The sequence below is a fragment of the Mustela putorius genome, unplaced genomic scaffold (assembly GCF_011764305.1).
Source record: "Mustela putorius furo isolate JIRA1106 unplaced genomic scaffold, ASM1176430v1.1 tig00003962_pilon_pilon_pilon, whole genome shotgun sequence".
NCBI classification, from domain to species: Eukaryota; Metazoa; Chordata; class Mammalia; order Carnivora; family Mustelidae; genus Mustela; species Mustela putorius.
The window spans coordinates 14294244-14308382 of record NW_025422106.1 but is presented as its reverse complement, the minus strand read 5'-3'; the positions used below and the strand labels follow the sequence as shown (position 1 = coordinate 14308382).

Genomic DNA, 14139 nt, shown 5'->3' with positions numbered 1-14139 from the left:
GAGTCACTCATGGTTTTGGGTTATGCCAAGGGATGCTTTGACCTTCAGCTGGGAACTGTCACATTTCCTCTAGATCCAGCACTCCAACTATGGTGTGAATTTGAATGCCCCCCCCCCATTTTCTTGGAGACTTGATACAATTCTAATTAGATAGTTCAGAACAAGGTCAAGGGGTTTCTTTTGCAATGTTAAGATACCCTTGGGTTTCTTATTAAAGAAAAGGATAGAGAGAGTCCTTTAGGGGAATAAAAAGTCTCTGAGTCACTGTCTAACCCAGAGAGAGAGATATGGAAAGATCTTTAAGTTTATGAGAGGACGTATGGGCAGTAGATGCCAAGAGTCATTTTCCTTGTCCCCTGAATTTAGGGCATACAACAAGATTTTTGTCCCTAGAGCATAGGGGTGAGACATAATGATTGTGAAGCCAGCCCATTGCCATCAAGGAATATACCATCCTGCATATAGTAGAGGGTGAATAGATTAACATCCTCACTTTTCCAACCTACCTGCCTGAAGTACCTGGCACTTAGAGTTTTTTAAATTAAAGATTGGAGGAATGACTCTGTTCAGTGAGTTGACTTGCTCTAGAGTGTCATTTTATGCTAACCAATTGGATTTTGGAGAATGTCTCCCAAAGACAATGGACTTTTGTTTTAATGTTGAGTATTGAGTCATTATTCCTAGCTGCTGGTAGGCTCAATTGTCTCTTCAGGCTACTCCCTATGCTAATAATAAAACCATTATGGGAACAGGATAGGCACCCAGAGTCTAGGACTTGGTGGAGGCTCTGGGAGGGAAAAGGAGAAATGGAGTGGGGTGAGGGAGAAGGCAAGGACAGGTTAATTTTGAGGTTCTGACTTACTTCCCCCTTCTGAATTGTAAATATTATTTGGGGCAGAGGAGGAATAGATTATATAATATCTATAATCAATTCCTTGTTTCTTTTTTTTACTGTTTTCTTCCAGTCTTAGTCCATATTCATGTCAACTTATCTGAGTTATAATGTAATACTCATTTGTGTTGTGTGTTTTAACTTAGCATTATATGACATTTTTAATGATGTTATTTATTCCTTATGAGTAACTTTTAAAAACAGACTCAGCTCTCCTTTTTTTCCCTGACTGTACATGTAAAGCATGTTATTTTTAGAAATGCAGACAATATGCAAAAAAGGTGAAAAATCACCCTTTATATTTTGAAGTGTATCCTTCCAGACTTTTTTCCTATGCATATATAAATACATACTTCCAAAAACAATCATCTCAGACACGTATTTTTAGTTCTTTCCACATCGTTAAATATAAAGTAGTAACTTTTAAAAAATTTTAATTAGTATTATGTAGATATAGAGTAATATTTTAATAATTAGTAGTATTTCAGTAGTATTTTTTAAATTAATTTTATTTACTATTTAATAAGAGTACTATTTTTAAGTATTGGTGTTCCACAACTTATTTGCCCTTTCTTACTGATTGCATCTCATTGTTTCCAAATTGTCACCACTGTAACAGTCCTCTTTGCACACATCATCTTTCCCTAGGACCAACTCCTAGCAGTAGAATTTGTGGGCCAAAGGGAATGTACATTTAACATTCTGAGTTGTTCCCAGCTGAAGTGTATAAGAGAGCCCCCTTTCCCTTACTCTTGCCAATACAATTTCCTTCTTAATAGCCACAAAAGAGTCCTGGATTAATCTCAGCACAACAGGCTTTCCAGTTTGGAGAAGAGCCACATTCCCCGGGGCCTGTCCCCAGCCACAGTGTCCTTGTCGTGTGCGGGTACCGCCGCCAGATGGCATGAGAGAGAGAGAGAGAGAGAGAGAGAGAGAGAGAGAGAATGAGAGAGAGAGAGAGAGAGAATGAGAGAGAGAGAGGCAGGCCTGGGAGGACTTCGCAGGGCGGGGTGGGGATCCCAGCCCGGCTCCGTTGGCCACCGCGCTGCGACCGAGTGCCGGCGAAGGCAGAGTAGGAGCGGGAAGTAGGGACTTGGAGGGGGAACGAAACGGGACGTGGAGCTCAGCGCCCTCGGGAAGAACATACAGGCTGTGTAAGCGGAGGCTGCAACGGTCTCATCAGCGCCGAACCCCGCCGTGCGCCTATGGAGGCGGCGATCGGACGCGAGGGCCGCGTTAGGGGGCGAGGTCGGGCTGGGATTGCGCGCCTCCCAGCGCCTCCGGGCTCAGCGGGCCAGCCAGACGCCGCAGCTCAAGCGGCTGCACTGCCTCCCGCGGCCCTGGATCCCCCGACGGCGGCGTCGGGGGCGGGGAGAGGGGGTGGGAAGGCTAGGGCGGTCGGGATCTGACCCGGCGCCCCGCGCCCCACTGAGTGGCCTTGGACCTGAGGCAAGTCATCGGACTTCTCTGCGTCTCGGCTCCTCTTCTGTGAACTGGGATCACTGCGGGGACCCACATCAGAGAAGACTGTTGTGAGGCTCAACTGCATTTTTTTTTTTTTTTTTTGCAACCTCCCTAAAAACGCTATCACCGTTCAACCAACGCCCAACACAACTGGCTTATTAACCTCCCGGAGGCTACGGAGGAATAAAAGAGAAGACCGGTCTCCGTAGAGGCTTACTGTATTCCATTCTCTCCGAGCACCCTCTAGACCTTCATCCCCAAACCAGAAAGAAACGTTAAAAACCATGGCCCTCATCTCGGGGAACCCACGGTGTAACTGAGGAGTCATGAGTGAAACACACGCAGGAAAATCACTACAAAGGTCTTACCAGGGGTCACAATCACCGGTATCTCCCGAGAGAAAGGGTTCCAGCCCCTCCTGGCCCGTGGGGAGCTCTGACAAAGTCCTGGGTCTACCCAGCACATCTTGCTCGCTTCCCGAATTCCATTCCCAGTTGAAGGAGGTGGCTGGTGGCCACCCCCATCCATTCCCAGTTGAAGGAGGTGGCTGGTGGCCACCCCCATCCATTCCCAGTTGAAGGAGGTGGCTGGTGGGCCACCCCCAAGAACAAGGGCATGGGAGGGGGAGGGGAGCTGTGTTGGTGGTTGCCATGGTTTTGGCTCTGAGTTCTGGAGCCAACCTGCTCACTCCCTGAGACACTCAGGTCACAGAAGCAGTAGGTCAGAAGCTTGAGGGGACAGAAGGAGCGTCACTCTGAAGGCCACCAGTGCACCTGTTGAGATGGAGGCCTCAGATGGGCAAGGGGCTGAAGGGGACAAGCCACCAAAGAAGGTGAAATGGGGCTAGGTCGGTGAGGGAAGGAAGAAAGGAGGGTCCTTGAGGGGCTGGTCTTGGAAAGCAGAGAACATGAAATTCAGGGAAGAAAAGAAGAAGAAAAGATGGTGATGTATGAGCTAGCAGGAGACCAAAGGAACAAGAGGTTAATTCATTCAAACAGATGTTTATCGAAGACATATATTCAGGGCAAGATGACTGTTGGTTGTGCAGACACAAGTGCTTGTATATGTGTCTGCATGTGTGTGTGTACACCTGTGTTATGGTCTGCGTGCTTGGTTGTGTGGTGTGAGTGGTGTGTTTACGGAGTCGATCTGCCCAAGTCCCCTCGCTCTGGGGCCCAGAGAAGCCCAGGTTCCATACTCATTCTGTTTGCCTTCCTCCCTTTCCCTGGTCTCTGCCTTCAGAGTGGTCTGGGCCTGGGTCTTCCTTGTTCCCCCTGAACACAGGCAGGAATTAATCCTCACTTTTCTGAGAGGATTTTGCAAAGTCAGGTGCAAACTCTACTGTGTCAGTCTAATCCTGTGCTCTGACTTCAAGTATTATTTTACAGCCACTTTGTCTTAATTAATTTTCAGGTTTTTTGGGGTTTTTTGTTCTTTGTTTGTTTTTTGGCCCCACATTTCCTATCAGAAAGCTCCTTCTCATTACCATCACCATCACATGCTTTCCCAAGTACCAACACACCACTCACACCACACAACCAAGCACATTACTGTGGCTTGATGCTAAAGTTTAGAGGCAGGCCTAGGACTTAGGTGTTCAGTAAATGTTCGCAGAATGAATGAGTGAATGACTCCCTGCTCATTCCCCCAAGGTGTCCCTTCAATCTCTTGGTGCCTCAAAGTATTCTCGTCTATAACCAGGAATAATGATAGTTCACCTCACAGAATTTGTGTGAGAATAAAATGAGTTCATGTTTATCAAGTGCTTTGCAAAAGTAGCTACAATACTGTGCTCTAAAGATTATAAAAGAAATGGGTAGGGCATTCTAGGTTTTCTAAGCAGGGATCTTCACAGATGGGTTTCTTTGTTGAAGGCTTCCTTGCCTCCAGGCTGGGCCAAGAAAGAGGTCCTAGGGAAAACAGAGAAGGGCTTTGACTGGAATTTGGACCACTGGTTGTCTCGCACTGGCCCCCTGAGAAGCACTCATCTAAACCCCCCAGCTGACTGCTGCCCCCTGCCTCCTCCTAGGTGACAGATGTACCCTGCTTAGAGAAGAGCTCTGGCACCACCTCCACTGGGAGCTCACTTATACGCCATGCCAAGGGCCTGGGTCAGGACACCTTCAAAATAGTGAGTAAGGGACTCTGTCCCTCCTACAGGCTGGGAGACCTGAGTCGGAAATTGGCAGGCCTCAGACCCATACTTTCTGTCCCACTTGTCACGGCCTTGGCAAGGAAGTGGGGTAAGACCTTGACAAGAGCCTCCTTACTTAACCCACTTAACACTTCCTGGCCCATAATGGTTTCTGGTTGCTTGGGGCTGCCCATCTGCCTCTTTTTTTCTTCTATGGTCTCTCACATCACCTGTTGCCTCCACAGTGTAAAGAATATCTAAGGCCACTGAAGAAGTTTCTGCGAAAGTTGCACCTGCCCAGGGACCTTCCCCAGAAGAAGAAGCTAAAGTACATGAAGCAGAGCCTGCTGGTCCTAGGGGACCACATCAACACTTTTCTGCAGCACTACTGCCGAACCTGGGAGATCAAGCACTGGAGGAAGTAGGGCAGCCTCCTTGTCCTTCCCACTATAGCCATTCCTGGGCCCTGCCAATTCAAGGACACAGCTCAGTCAACTCCCAGAGTATTTCATCTTTATGTGAAAGAGTGAGGATCCTGGAGCAAGCTTGGTGAAGAAGGGGTGGAGAGAAGAGGGTCCTCTAGTTATTCAGGGCAGAGCTGATTCACACAGCTTGCCCACACAGTGGACAAAGAACTCTCTTGACCCTGTCATTGAACAACTGCTGCAAGATGGGGAGTTCAAGGTTTAGCAAATCTCCAGCTCTCCATGTCCCTGACCAAACCCAAGGAGGCAGCACATGGTCTGTTTCTCCCTGGGTGGGTCCTGGACACAAGACAGACACTGAAGGGAAAGGGCCTGTGCTCTGCCTCCCTCAGCCTTGGTTTCTCCCCCGCAGGATGCTCTGGCGATTTGTTTCTCTATTCTCAGAATTGGAGGCAAAACAACTTCGCAGGCTCTACAAGTACACCAAGAGCAACCAGACAGCGAAGTTCCTGGTGAGGCGCTCAGGAAAGCTCCTCCCGGGCCCAGCTGAGGGTTGGCTGGTGTGTTCTTGGATTTTGGGGGGGAGGCCTGGGGCTGAGGGGGCCCTTTCATACTGCTAGCAGCCCTTGACTTGTTTCCACACTCACTGCCTCAGGAAGACCCCCACAGGGGGCAAAGGGGCTGAAGAGGGCAGAGGCTTGGCTTCAAGTTCTTGGTAGCTCTCCACACCCACACTCTGAGGTGGACAGGTGCAGGGACATTCCTGAGGAGCTTTGGGTGGGGATGGTGGAGGCCAGACAGAGAGGCTCAGCCAGCTTGGGGAAGGCTCAAATCACTATTGACAGAAGCTGGCCTGGCTTTGCTCAGAAACAGTGACTCTCAAACATTTTTGACTCAAGTCATGTTCACCCTCTTAAAAACCTAGTGAGAAGCCCAAAAAGCATTTGTTTATGTAGGTTATAGCTATTGATATTTGCCCTATTAGAAATTAAAACTAAAGAAAAAACTTCAAAATATGTACTCACTAATCCATTTTAAAAGAAAAACAAGGACCCTGTTACATTTTAACATAAATAGTTTTTACAAGAAATATCTATATTTTCCAAAACAAAACAAAACAAAAATGTAGTAAGAAGAGTAGCATTGTCTGACATTTTCGCAAATCTCTTTAGTGTCTGACTTAACAGAAAACAGATGCTTCTGCAGTCTCTTGTGATATGTGATTTGGTTGTAGTACATGAAGAAAACCCAGCCTGGGATGCCTGGGTGGCTCAGTCAGTTGAGCATCTGCCCTCAGTTCAGGTTATGATCCCAGGGTCCTGGGATCTAGCCCCGCATCTGGCTCATTGCTCAGTGGGGAGCCTGCTTTGCCCTCTGCCTGCTTCTCCCTTTATTGTGTGCTCTCTCTCTCTCTCTGACAAATCTTAAAAAAGAAGAAGAAGGAGAAAGAGAAGGAGAAGAAAAAAGCCCAGCCTGTACCAACATATAGTTAGAGAAGAGAGTATTTTACTAACATTTTTAGATAGTTGTGGATATTCTTCTTTGATACCACACCAAAATCCAACAAGTGGCAGCTACTTAGTAGCAATATGGAGTCTGAAACCTATCAATGAATGTTTTAAAATATAAATATATATCCTTTTAGGTTTACAGAAAATTTGGGTAGAAAGTACAGAGATTTCCTGCATGCTAACCCCTCCTGCTTCCCTCGCTTATTAGCGCCTTGCATTAGAGGGGTATGTTTATTACCATCATTGGGGCAGTATTGACACATTATTTAGGACACACTATTAACTAAATAATGTCCATAGTTTACATTAGGGCCCACTCTTTGTGTTGTGCGTCTATAGATTCTTTTTTTCCAAAGATTTTATTTATTTACTTATTTAATTTTATTTATTATCAATTGTTTATTTTTATCAGTTATTTTATTTATTTATTTATTTATTTAATTTATCTCTCTATTTGAGAGAGAGAGAGATACAGAGAAAGAGAGCATAAGCAGGGAGCAGAGGGAGAAGCTCTCCTCCAAGCAGGGAGCCTAACGCAGGGCTCCATCCCAGGACCCTGGGATCATGATCTGAGCCAAAGGCCAACTCTTAATTGAGTCACCCAGGCACCCCTGATAGGTTTTGATGATTGCATACTGACCTGTGCCCACCGTTACAATATAAAACAGAATAACTGGAAAAACTGCTCCAGTAGTCATCCCTCCATCATTTCCTCCAAACTCCTGGCAACCATTGATTTTTTTTTTTTAACTGTCTCAATGGTTTTGCCTTTTCCAGCATATCCTACAATTGGAATCGTACAGTATGTGGCTTCCTCAGATTTGCATCAATGACCTTTTCACACTGGGTTCATTAGAATCCATTGGTTTCTCTCCTGCACTTTGAGTAGGCCCCACTTTTCAGGGGGTAAGCGAGGTTAAAATATTTTGTGTCCCCAGGGGTTCACAGAGCACCGTTTGAGAATCACGAGTTCGAAATAAGAATCATAGGTAACCGTTTCTCCGTGCCAGGCACTTTATTTTCCCTCCTGTCATCCTCAAAAGCAACCCTACCTGGTAATTACAAGTAGTGTCCACAGTGTGTAAATGAAGAGGCCAAGCTCTATACAAGAGCTGTAAAGTAACATGATCCAGACCACACAGCAAATGAAGGGAAAAGCTGGGTTCAGAGGAAAGCCCTGCTCTAACTGCAGCTCCCCGCTCTAGCTACCTGGCTTTAACAAAATCCCCTCTCCCTTCAGGTCTCTGTTTCTTCCTCTGAACATGAATGGGTGGATCCTTTCAGGGGCTCTGAATATGAGGTGTTGACATTTTAGTGATTTCTGGGTTTCACTGGCCAGGAAAATTTCAAAAGATATTTTTAGGCTCTCGATTTTAATTTTGCCAAGTACTTTAAAACAAATACCGTAGTTTCATTAAAAACAAATAAGACACTCTAACTCTAGGTTAAGGGACACATGAAAAGATGCTCCACATCACTCACCTCAGGGAAATAGGAAAATGACAACGAGGTGCACCTCAGACCCGTCAGAATGGTTAAAATTAACAACACAGGAAACAACAGGTGCTGGTGAGGATGCGAAGAAAAAGGAACCACCATGCACAGTAGGGAAGGGAAACTGGTGCAGCCACTGTGGAAAACAGTATGGAGGTTCCTCTAAAAGTTAAACATACTACCTTGTGACCCAGCAATTGCACGACGACTAGGTATTTACCCAGAGGAAACAAAATGATTTGAAGGGGCTCGTGCACCCCGATGTTTACAGCAACATTATCAACAATAGCCAAATTATGCAAAAAGCCCAAATGTCCATTGACTGATAAATGGATAAAGATGTGAGATATATATATATATATATAATATATGATATATATAATATATGATGGCAAGAAGGAAAGCTTGCCATTTGCCGTGGCATGGATGGAGCTAGAGTGCATTATGCTAAGCAAAGTAAGTCAGTCACAGAAAGAAAAACACCATCTGATTTCACTCATGTGGAATTTAAGGGACAAAACAGATAAACACAGGGAAAGGGGAAAAAAGAGGGAAGCAAACCATAAGAGACTCTTACCTATGGAGAACTCTTAAATACAGAGATATTGAGAACTATAGCCGCTGAGGGGTGCTGGAGGAGAGAGGTGGGGGACAGGCCAGATGGGTGATTGGGATTAAGGAGGACACTTGTGATGAGCAATGGGTGTTATACGGAAGTGACGAATCACTAAATCCTACCAGGGAAACCATTTTTTTTTTTAAGATTTTATTTATTGATTTGATAGAGATCACAAGTAGGCAGAGAGGCAGGCAGAGCGAGAGGGGGAAGCAGGCTCCCTGCTGAGCAGAGAGCCCGATGTGGGGCTCGATCCCAGGACCCTGAGATCATGACCTGAGCCGAAGGCAGCGGCTTAACCCACTGAGCCACCCAGACACCCCGAAACCATTATTTTTTATGCTATATTAACTAGAATTTAAATAAAAAGTTGAAGCAAATAAAGACACTATATTTCACTCTAAATAGAGGAGGAGGACTTATATTAAAGAACCACCCAGGAAGGAACTGTTGGCAGCCTGGCCTCAGTGTCTGCAGGGTCCTGCCTCTCCCCACTCTGTGACTCATTCCTCCAGCTGGCAAGGCAGGGGGTGAGGGGCGGCCAGACCGCAGTAGTTTCCTCTCTCACAGGCAGGGCTGGGGCTCTGGAAGGTGGGGGCCGCTCTCCTCCACACCCTCCTCAACGTTACGTGCCCATTGCAGGTGGCGTTCTGCCCCTTGGACGCACCGGAGAGCTCCTTGCTGGCCGACCAGGAAGACAGTCTGCCCAAACTCTGCAGTGCCTGGGGCCTGCACAGCAACATCAGCGGCATGAAGGAGAGGCTGTCCAAGATGCAGGCCCCTGGCCCAGAGGCCTCCCTGCTGGGGGAGCCCACATCCGGGGCCCAGGGCGGGCCAGGTAATGCCCACAGGGGTGGGGGCCTGCCTGGAGGAGGGGCCTCCGAGGCTGGGCTGCAACTGGGGATGCTTATCCTAGGAAGTTTGAAGTGTAGAGATAAGTGTAAAAGGGGAGAGAGGAAAATCACCCATTCCCCAAGGCTCTGACCGGTCAAGAGTTTGATGTGTTTCCCTCAGCGTTCTGCAGGACTTCCCTCTGGGGGTCTCATGATACATACTGTTTTGGATCCTGAATGTTTCAGGGAACAGTCTGAATGAAGCCACTCTCCTATGGGAGAGCTTTCTAGCAGTCAGGGGTGGGGACTCCCAGGAAGGGTCCAAGCAGAGGCAGGAAGCCTGCTCTCGGTGTCGGGTGGGGTATGGTTTAAGGGACAGGTTCATTCCCACAGTGGGGAGAAAGTTGAGTCAGATGGCCTGAAAATGGCCTTGCCAGCAGCCTTGGTCTCTGCCACGACTGCCCTGCTTGGGCCTCTGGACAGGGGCTCTTCAGTGAGGCATCCCAGCCAAGGTTGGAACCTATGAAGGTCCCTCCTTGTGCCGAGTTCAAAGGAACAAAGCCACTTATCATTCCCGCTTCTGTATCTGGCTTCTGGGACCACAGTTAGCTGCTCTTGCTTCGCTACTGGGGGAGAAAGTGAAGGCAAACAGGGTGGTGTAGGAGCGCATGGTGTGGTCCTAAATTGACCCCAGGTACTCCTCTGAGGGTCAGGCTAGCTGGGAGTGATGTAGGCCCGCGCCACTCAAGGGGACTTGTCCACGAGTCACAGCTGCCCTGAGTGGGAGAGCAGGAGGGAAAACGGGGCAGGGGCAGTAGGCATGAGTCAAGAAATTACCGAGGCTCAGAACCCTGTCTGGGCTCCATGAAGGCCCTTGGTCCTGGTGCCTAGAGTTTAAACTGAGGAAGCAAAATACACAATGAATTGTCTATTTTTCATTGTGAAATGAAGGCCAGCCCATCATCAAGGCCACAACAGTTCATGAATCCCATAAGGAAAGTGAGCTCTGGGCTTTGGGGCTAACCTTTTCCCAAACCAGTGCTTGGTATCTCTTCATTTCACCTAACCCTAACCCCTGCAACAACCTCAGGAGATGGGTATTATCCCCCTTTCACAATGAGCCATTTACAAATTTACAATTTACAGATGAGCCATCCAAGGCCATAGGGCAAAGGGTAGGACAAGGCTGGTTGGAGGAGGTAACTCTGGGACCGGCTTTAAAGAAAGGCAAGAGGAGGAGAGGAAGAGGGATAAGGGAGGGAAAGAGAGGGAGGAAAGGTGTGTGCAGAGGTGAGGGGCGATGAGCAGATAGTCTGGGCCTGGAGGTGAATGAAAGAGCAGGTTGGAGAAGTGCAGGACAGGGGCGTAATAGGAAAAAGCCTTGGAGGGTGGGCTAAGAACATTGACTTTCATGGAATTCTTAAAATAACATTTTGTTCTTACAAACATAAGCAGAGCATGGAAAGTAAGTAATACCAATAGGCGAAAATAAGAAAATGTAGACATATATTGTCCTCACTACTGCTAGCACTTTCCAAATGTTTTTTTTATACACATAAATTCATGTATTTTAGCCAAATGAGACCTCACTGCATAGGATTTTGACTGGAACTTGCTTTTTCAGTTAGTTAGGTCAGCATTCCATGTCAATGTTTTCATCTAATGGTTGGATTAAGTACTTCTTATTCACATTTTTCCAGTAGCCCAAGACATTTTTTGCAACGATTTCCCACTCCTGCATTTGCACCTGGTCACATCTCTTCCATCTCTTTGAACTCAACAAAATTCCCCTTTTCACAATCTGACTCGTTGAAGAGATCAGGCCATTGTTCTGCAGAATGTTCCACTTTTGACTCTTGTTACTTCCTTTTGGCATTTTTAAAAAGCTTGTTCCTCTGTGCATAAACAGGACTTTAGATCGAAAGTCCTGATGAAGTCCCGTTCACCATTTGTTTTCCTGGGATACAGACCAGGTTGTGTTCCTCACATTGTGTTACATGACAAAGCCCATGCTGTCTGGAGGGCCCGCCGTGAAGGGGTTTTGATCAATCAATCACTCAGTCCATCTGTGATATTAAAGGTAACCTTCATGGTGTTTCTTTGGCACCATGTTCAAAAGTCAGTTTTTAAGTAAAAAGCTGGCAGTGGGGTTCACAAATAGTCCGGCCGCCAAGTCGTGGGAACTGGGGCCTGAAAGCTGAGACAGGTGTGGGGAGGACTGAGAGTCAAGCAACATGGTCTAGTCCTGACTCTGACCCTCACTTGCCTAGGGCTTTGGGCAGGGTGGGCTCTGTGCTTGGGTGAGATTCCTCATCTGTAAATCGGGGCGACACCATCTTCCCCTGCCACAGGATGTCTGTGAGAAATCTGTGAGGAAGGGGCAGAAGTTGCAAGCGAAGATAAGATTTTGTCGTCCTTGCCCTCCATGTTACAGACTGAGATTCTCTGTGATATTATCAGGACTGTGTCACCTTCCCTCTTCAGGTTCTCTAAGGAAACTTCCTCAAAAAACAAAACTCAGAAGGAAGAGGATTGAGGAAGCCCCCGAGACTCCAGAGACCTGCGCGTGAGAACAGCCAGGCAGGCCGGGGTGCGGGGCCAGCTTGTCCTGGCTCCCAGAGCACTTGGTCTTGTCTTCAACACCTCTGCACCCTGGGGGCTGGGGGCCAAGGAGGGGAAAGACGAAAACTGTCTGTCAAAAGGATGTTCAGATCTTAGTTATGTCTAAATGGGGCGGGGAAATAAACATCCTTAAGACAGTTCCACCGTACTTGATTAACAGTTATCATGCATTCATTCATTTTTTTAATTTATTAAAAGAATACTTGCCAGATACTTTCTGGGCGGCAGGTGCCCCACACGAGCACAAATGAATAAGAGGCGATCGCTTGCATCGTGGCCATCCATCACCATCTAGTGTGGGAGACATACAAGGAGAGCGGTTACAGTGGGTTGAGGCCGGTATCAAAGGAGTGATGCGTGCCAGGGAAGGTGCAGTAGGGAGGGGAGCTGGCCTGGAGTGAGAGAGGGAGAATTCGGGCAGCCTGCCCCTATCTTCCGCCCTTGGTCTTCTGGGTATACTGGGTGGCCCGTGGAGTGGGGAGGCGACTGGCAGTGGAATGAGCTGGTGTGACCTGGCGCCTGGGGAGAGACTCTGCCGCCCCCTCCCCCACCACATGCAAAGTGCACAGGAGGGAGAAGCCAGAGAGTCAAGGAGAAACCACATCAGTAGTTGCAGCTAGAATGATGGTTCCAACTCGTGGTCAAAATAAGCAGCTGCCTGCGAAATTCGGACCCCTGGTGTGTTGTTTGCCCTCTTGTGGTCTACTTACTGTTTAAAACAGTAAAACGAAACAACAAAAAACAGTTGCCAATATTAACTCGATACATTCCACATTAAAAACAACAAACCGCAACAGATTTCTGGCTTTTCACGACTTGCCACACCTGGGTGTGCCTCCCCACGAAGGGCACGAAGGGCACGGGGCTGTGGCTGAGCTGCAGTGGCTCAGGTTTCCCAGATGCTCTTTCTGGTTCACCACAGTCCCCACCTCTCCCTATTGCCTCATGCAGTGGCCTTCTTCTTCCAATTATATCGCCTCTTTGACTTGTTTTGCTTTTCATTTTTGCTACACTGGGGATATACAAAGGTAGTGAAGATGTGTGTAGAGCGGGGAGGTGTGAATCTGTGACATTATGTAGGGTAAAATGGACAGTTTTTGGTGACAGAGGTGAGAGATAAAGGAGGAGGAGGAGGTGAAAATGGTACTTGCATATGGCTGGAAAGACTATGTAGATGGTGGTCAGCTCCAAGGAGGGGAAGCAGTGCAATCATTTTCCACAAGCACAGGAGAGTCCGAACGCTGCCTGAGGCAACAGTGTATGGTGTCCATATGTGCATGACCCTTTCTCCTCCCCTCAATTCGTATTCAGGACTATCATCACAGTGTCTACGTGTCAAAATGAATATCAATCTAGACTTGAAGAACAAGTACTCAGAAGCAAAAAGAGGGAAAGAAGGTCCCGGCTCTCTCCTTGGTCTTCACACTCTTTGCCTCCCAGAAGTGGCGAGGTGTGAGTATAGGCTTGGGGGTTGGCCTCGTTCCAGGGCCCCTGACGGTTCTGACAAAGCAAGGATTTGCCAGAGAAGGGTGAGCAGGCTGGATGGTGTCCCTGATGATGGAGGACCTCTCCAATTCTTTCCACTCCTGAGCGGTTTCACTGACAAGGTCCCAGGGAAAGGACGGGTGGTTCTGGGAACACAAAACAGCGAACATGTCCCTGTGTGTGAGGCAGCACCGCCACCTAGAGGAATGATGGGATTCTACAGTCTTATTCTTCCAACCGAGGCCGGATGTGTGCGGAGGCTCAGACCCCGGGAAGGAGGGGAACTTTATACCGCCTGGGGACCAGCAGGCCCCCTGAAGGCAAAATAGGCAAGTCTTGGTCTTAACTCTTTCCTCAAGTTTAGTAGGATCTCAGGATTCCAAAGAACAAGATCACAGGACATTGCTTCACTCAAAACCCTCCAATAGAACAAAAGTGTTTGTTTTGTTTTTTAAAGATTTCATTTATTTATTTGACAGAGAGAGAGGACAAGCAGGTGGAGCAGCAGGAAGAGGGAGAAACAGGCTCCCTGCTGAGCATGCAGTTCATGGGGCTCAATCCCCCAGCCTGGGATCATGACCTGAACTGAAGGCAGATGCTTGGTGGACTGAGCCATCCAGGTGCCCCAATCACAAAGGATTTTGGGGGCAGTGAAAATACTCA

At 47.6% G+C, this 14139-nt stretch overlaps 2 protein-coding genes across 4 annotated transcripts in view; one reads left to right on the top strand and one right to left on the bottom strand.

Moving 5' to 3' along the window:
- Positions 1-2911, bottom strand: part of USP32 (ubiquitin specific peptidase 32) — a 238765-nt gene extending 235854 nt beyond the window's left edge. Inside the window, exon 1 of one of the 2 annotated variants that reach the window (XM_045070181.1) lies at positions 2725-2911. In XM_045070181.1, coding sequence (XP_044926116.1) covers positions 2725-2884 — 160 coding nt within the window. In that variant the 5' untranslated portion in view covers positions 2885-2911. The remainder of the gene's footprint in view (positions 1-2724) is intronic. The other variant, XM_045070182.1, reaches the window with a different exon arrangement.
- Positions 2912-3017: 106 nt separating this feature from the next.
- Positions 3018-12139, top strand: CUNH17orf64 (chromosome unknown C17orf64 homolog). 2 transcript variants are annotated; one of them, XM_004747236.3, is made up of 6 exons: positions 3018-3188; positions 4386-4487; positions 4736-4911; positions 5328-5475; positions 9179-9374; positions 11854-12139. In XM_004747236.3, exons 1-6 carry the CDS (start codon positions 3138-3140, stop codon positions 11937-11939), a joined length of 759 nt encoding a protein of 252 aa, XP_004747293.1. In that variant the 5' UTR covers positions 3018-3137; the 3' UTR covers positions 11940-12139. The 2 variants fall into 2 exon arrangements, with proteins under 2 accessions (XP_004747293.1, XP_004747294.1); XM_004747237.3 differs by having other exon boundaries at positions 3021-3188; positions 5328-5427.
- The last annotated feature ends 2000 nt before the right edge of the window (positions 12140-14139 follow it).

What these genes read in the sequence shown, in the direction of transcription:
- CUNH17orf64 (XM_004747236.3), top strand. Translation starts at nt 3,138, where the DNA reads ATGGAGGCCTCAGATGGGCAAGGGGCTGAAGGGGACAAGCCACCAAAG. An exon ending in GGGACAAGCCACCAAAGAAG is followed by an intron (nt 3,189 to 4,385) that starts GTGAAATGGGGC and finishes GCCTCCTCCTAG; the next exon opens with GTGACAGATGTACCCTGCTT. An exon ending in GAGATCAAGCACTGGAGGAA is followed by an intron (nt 4,912 to 5,327) that starts GTAGGGCAGCCT and finishes TCTCCCCCGCAG; the next exon opens with GATGCTCTGGCGATTTGTTT.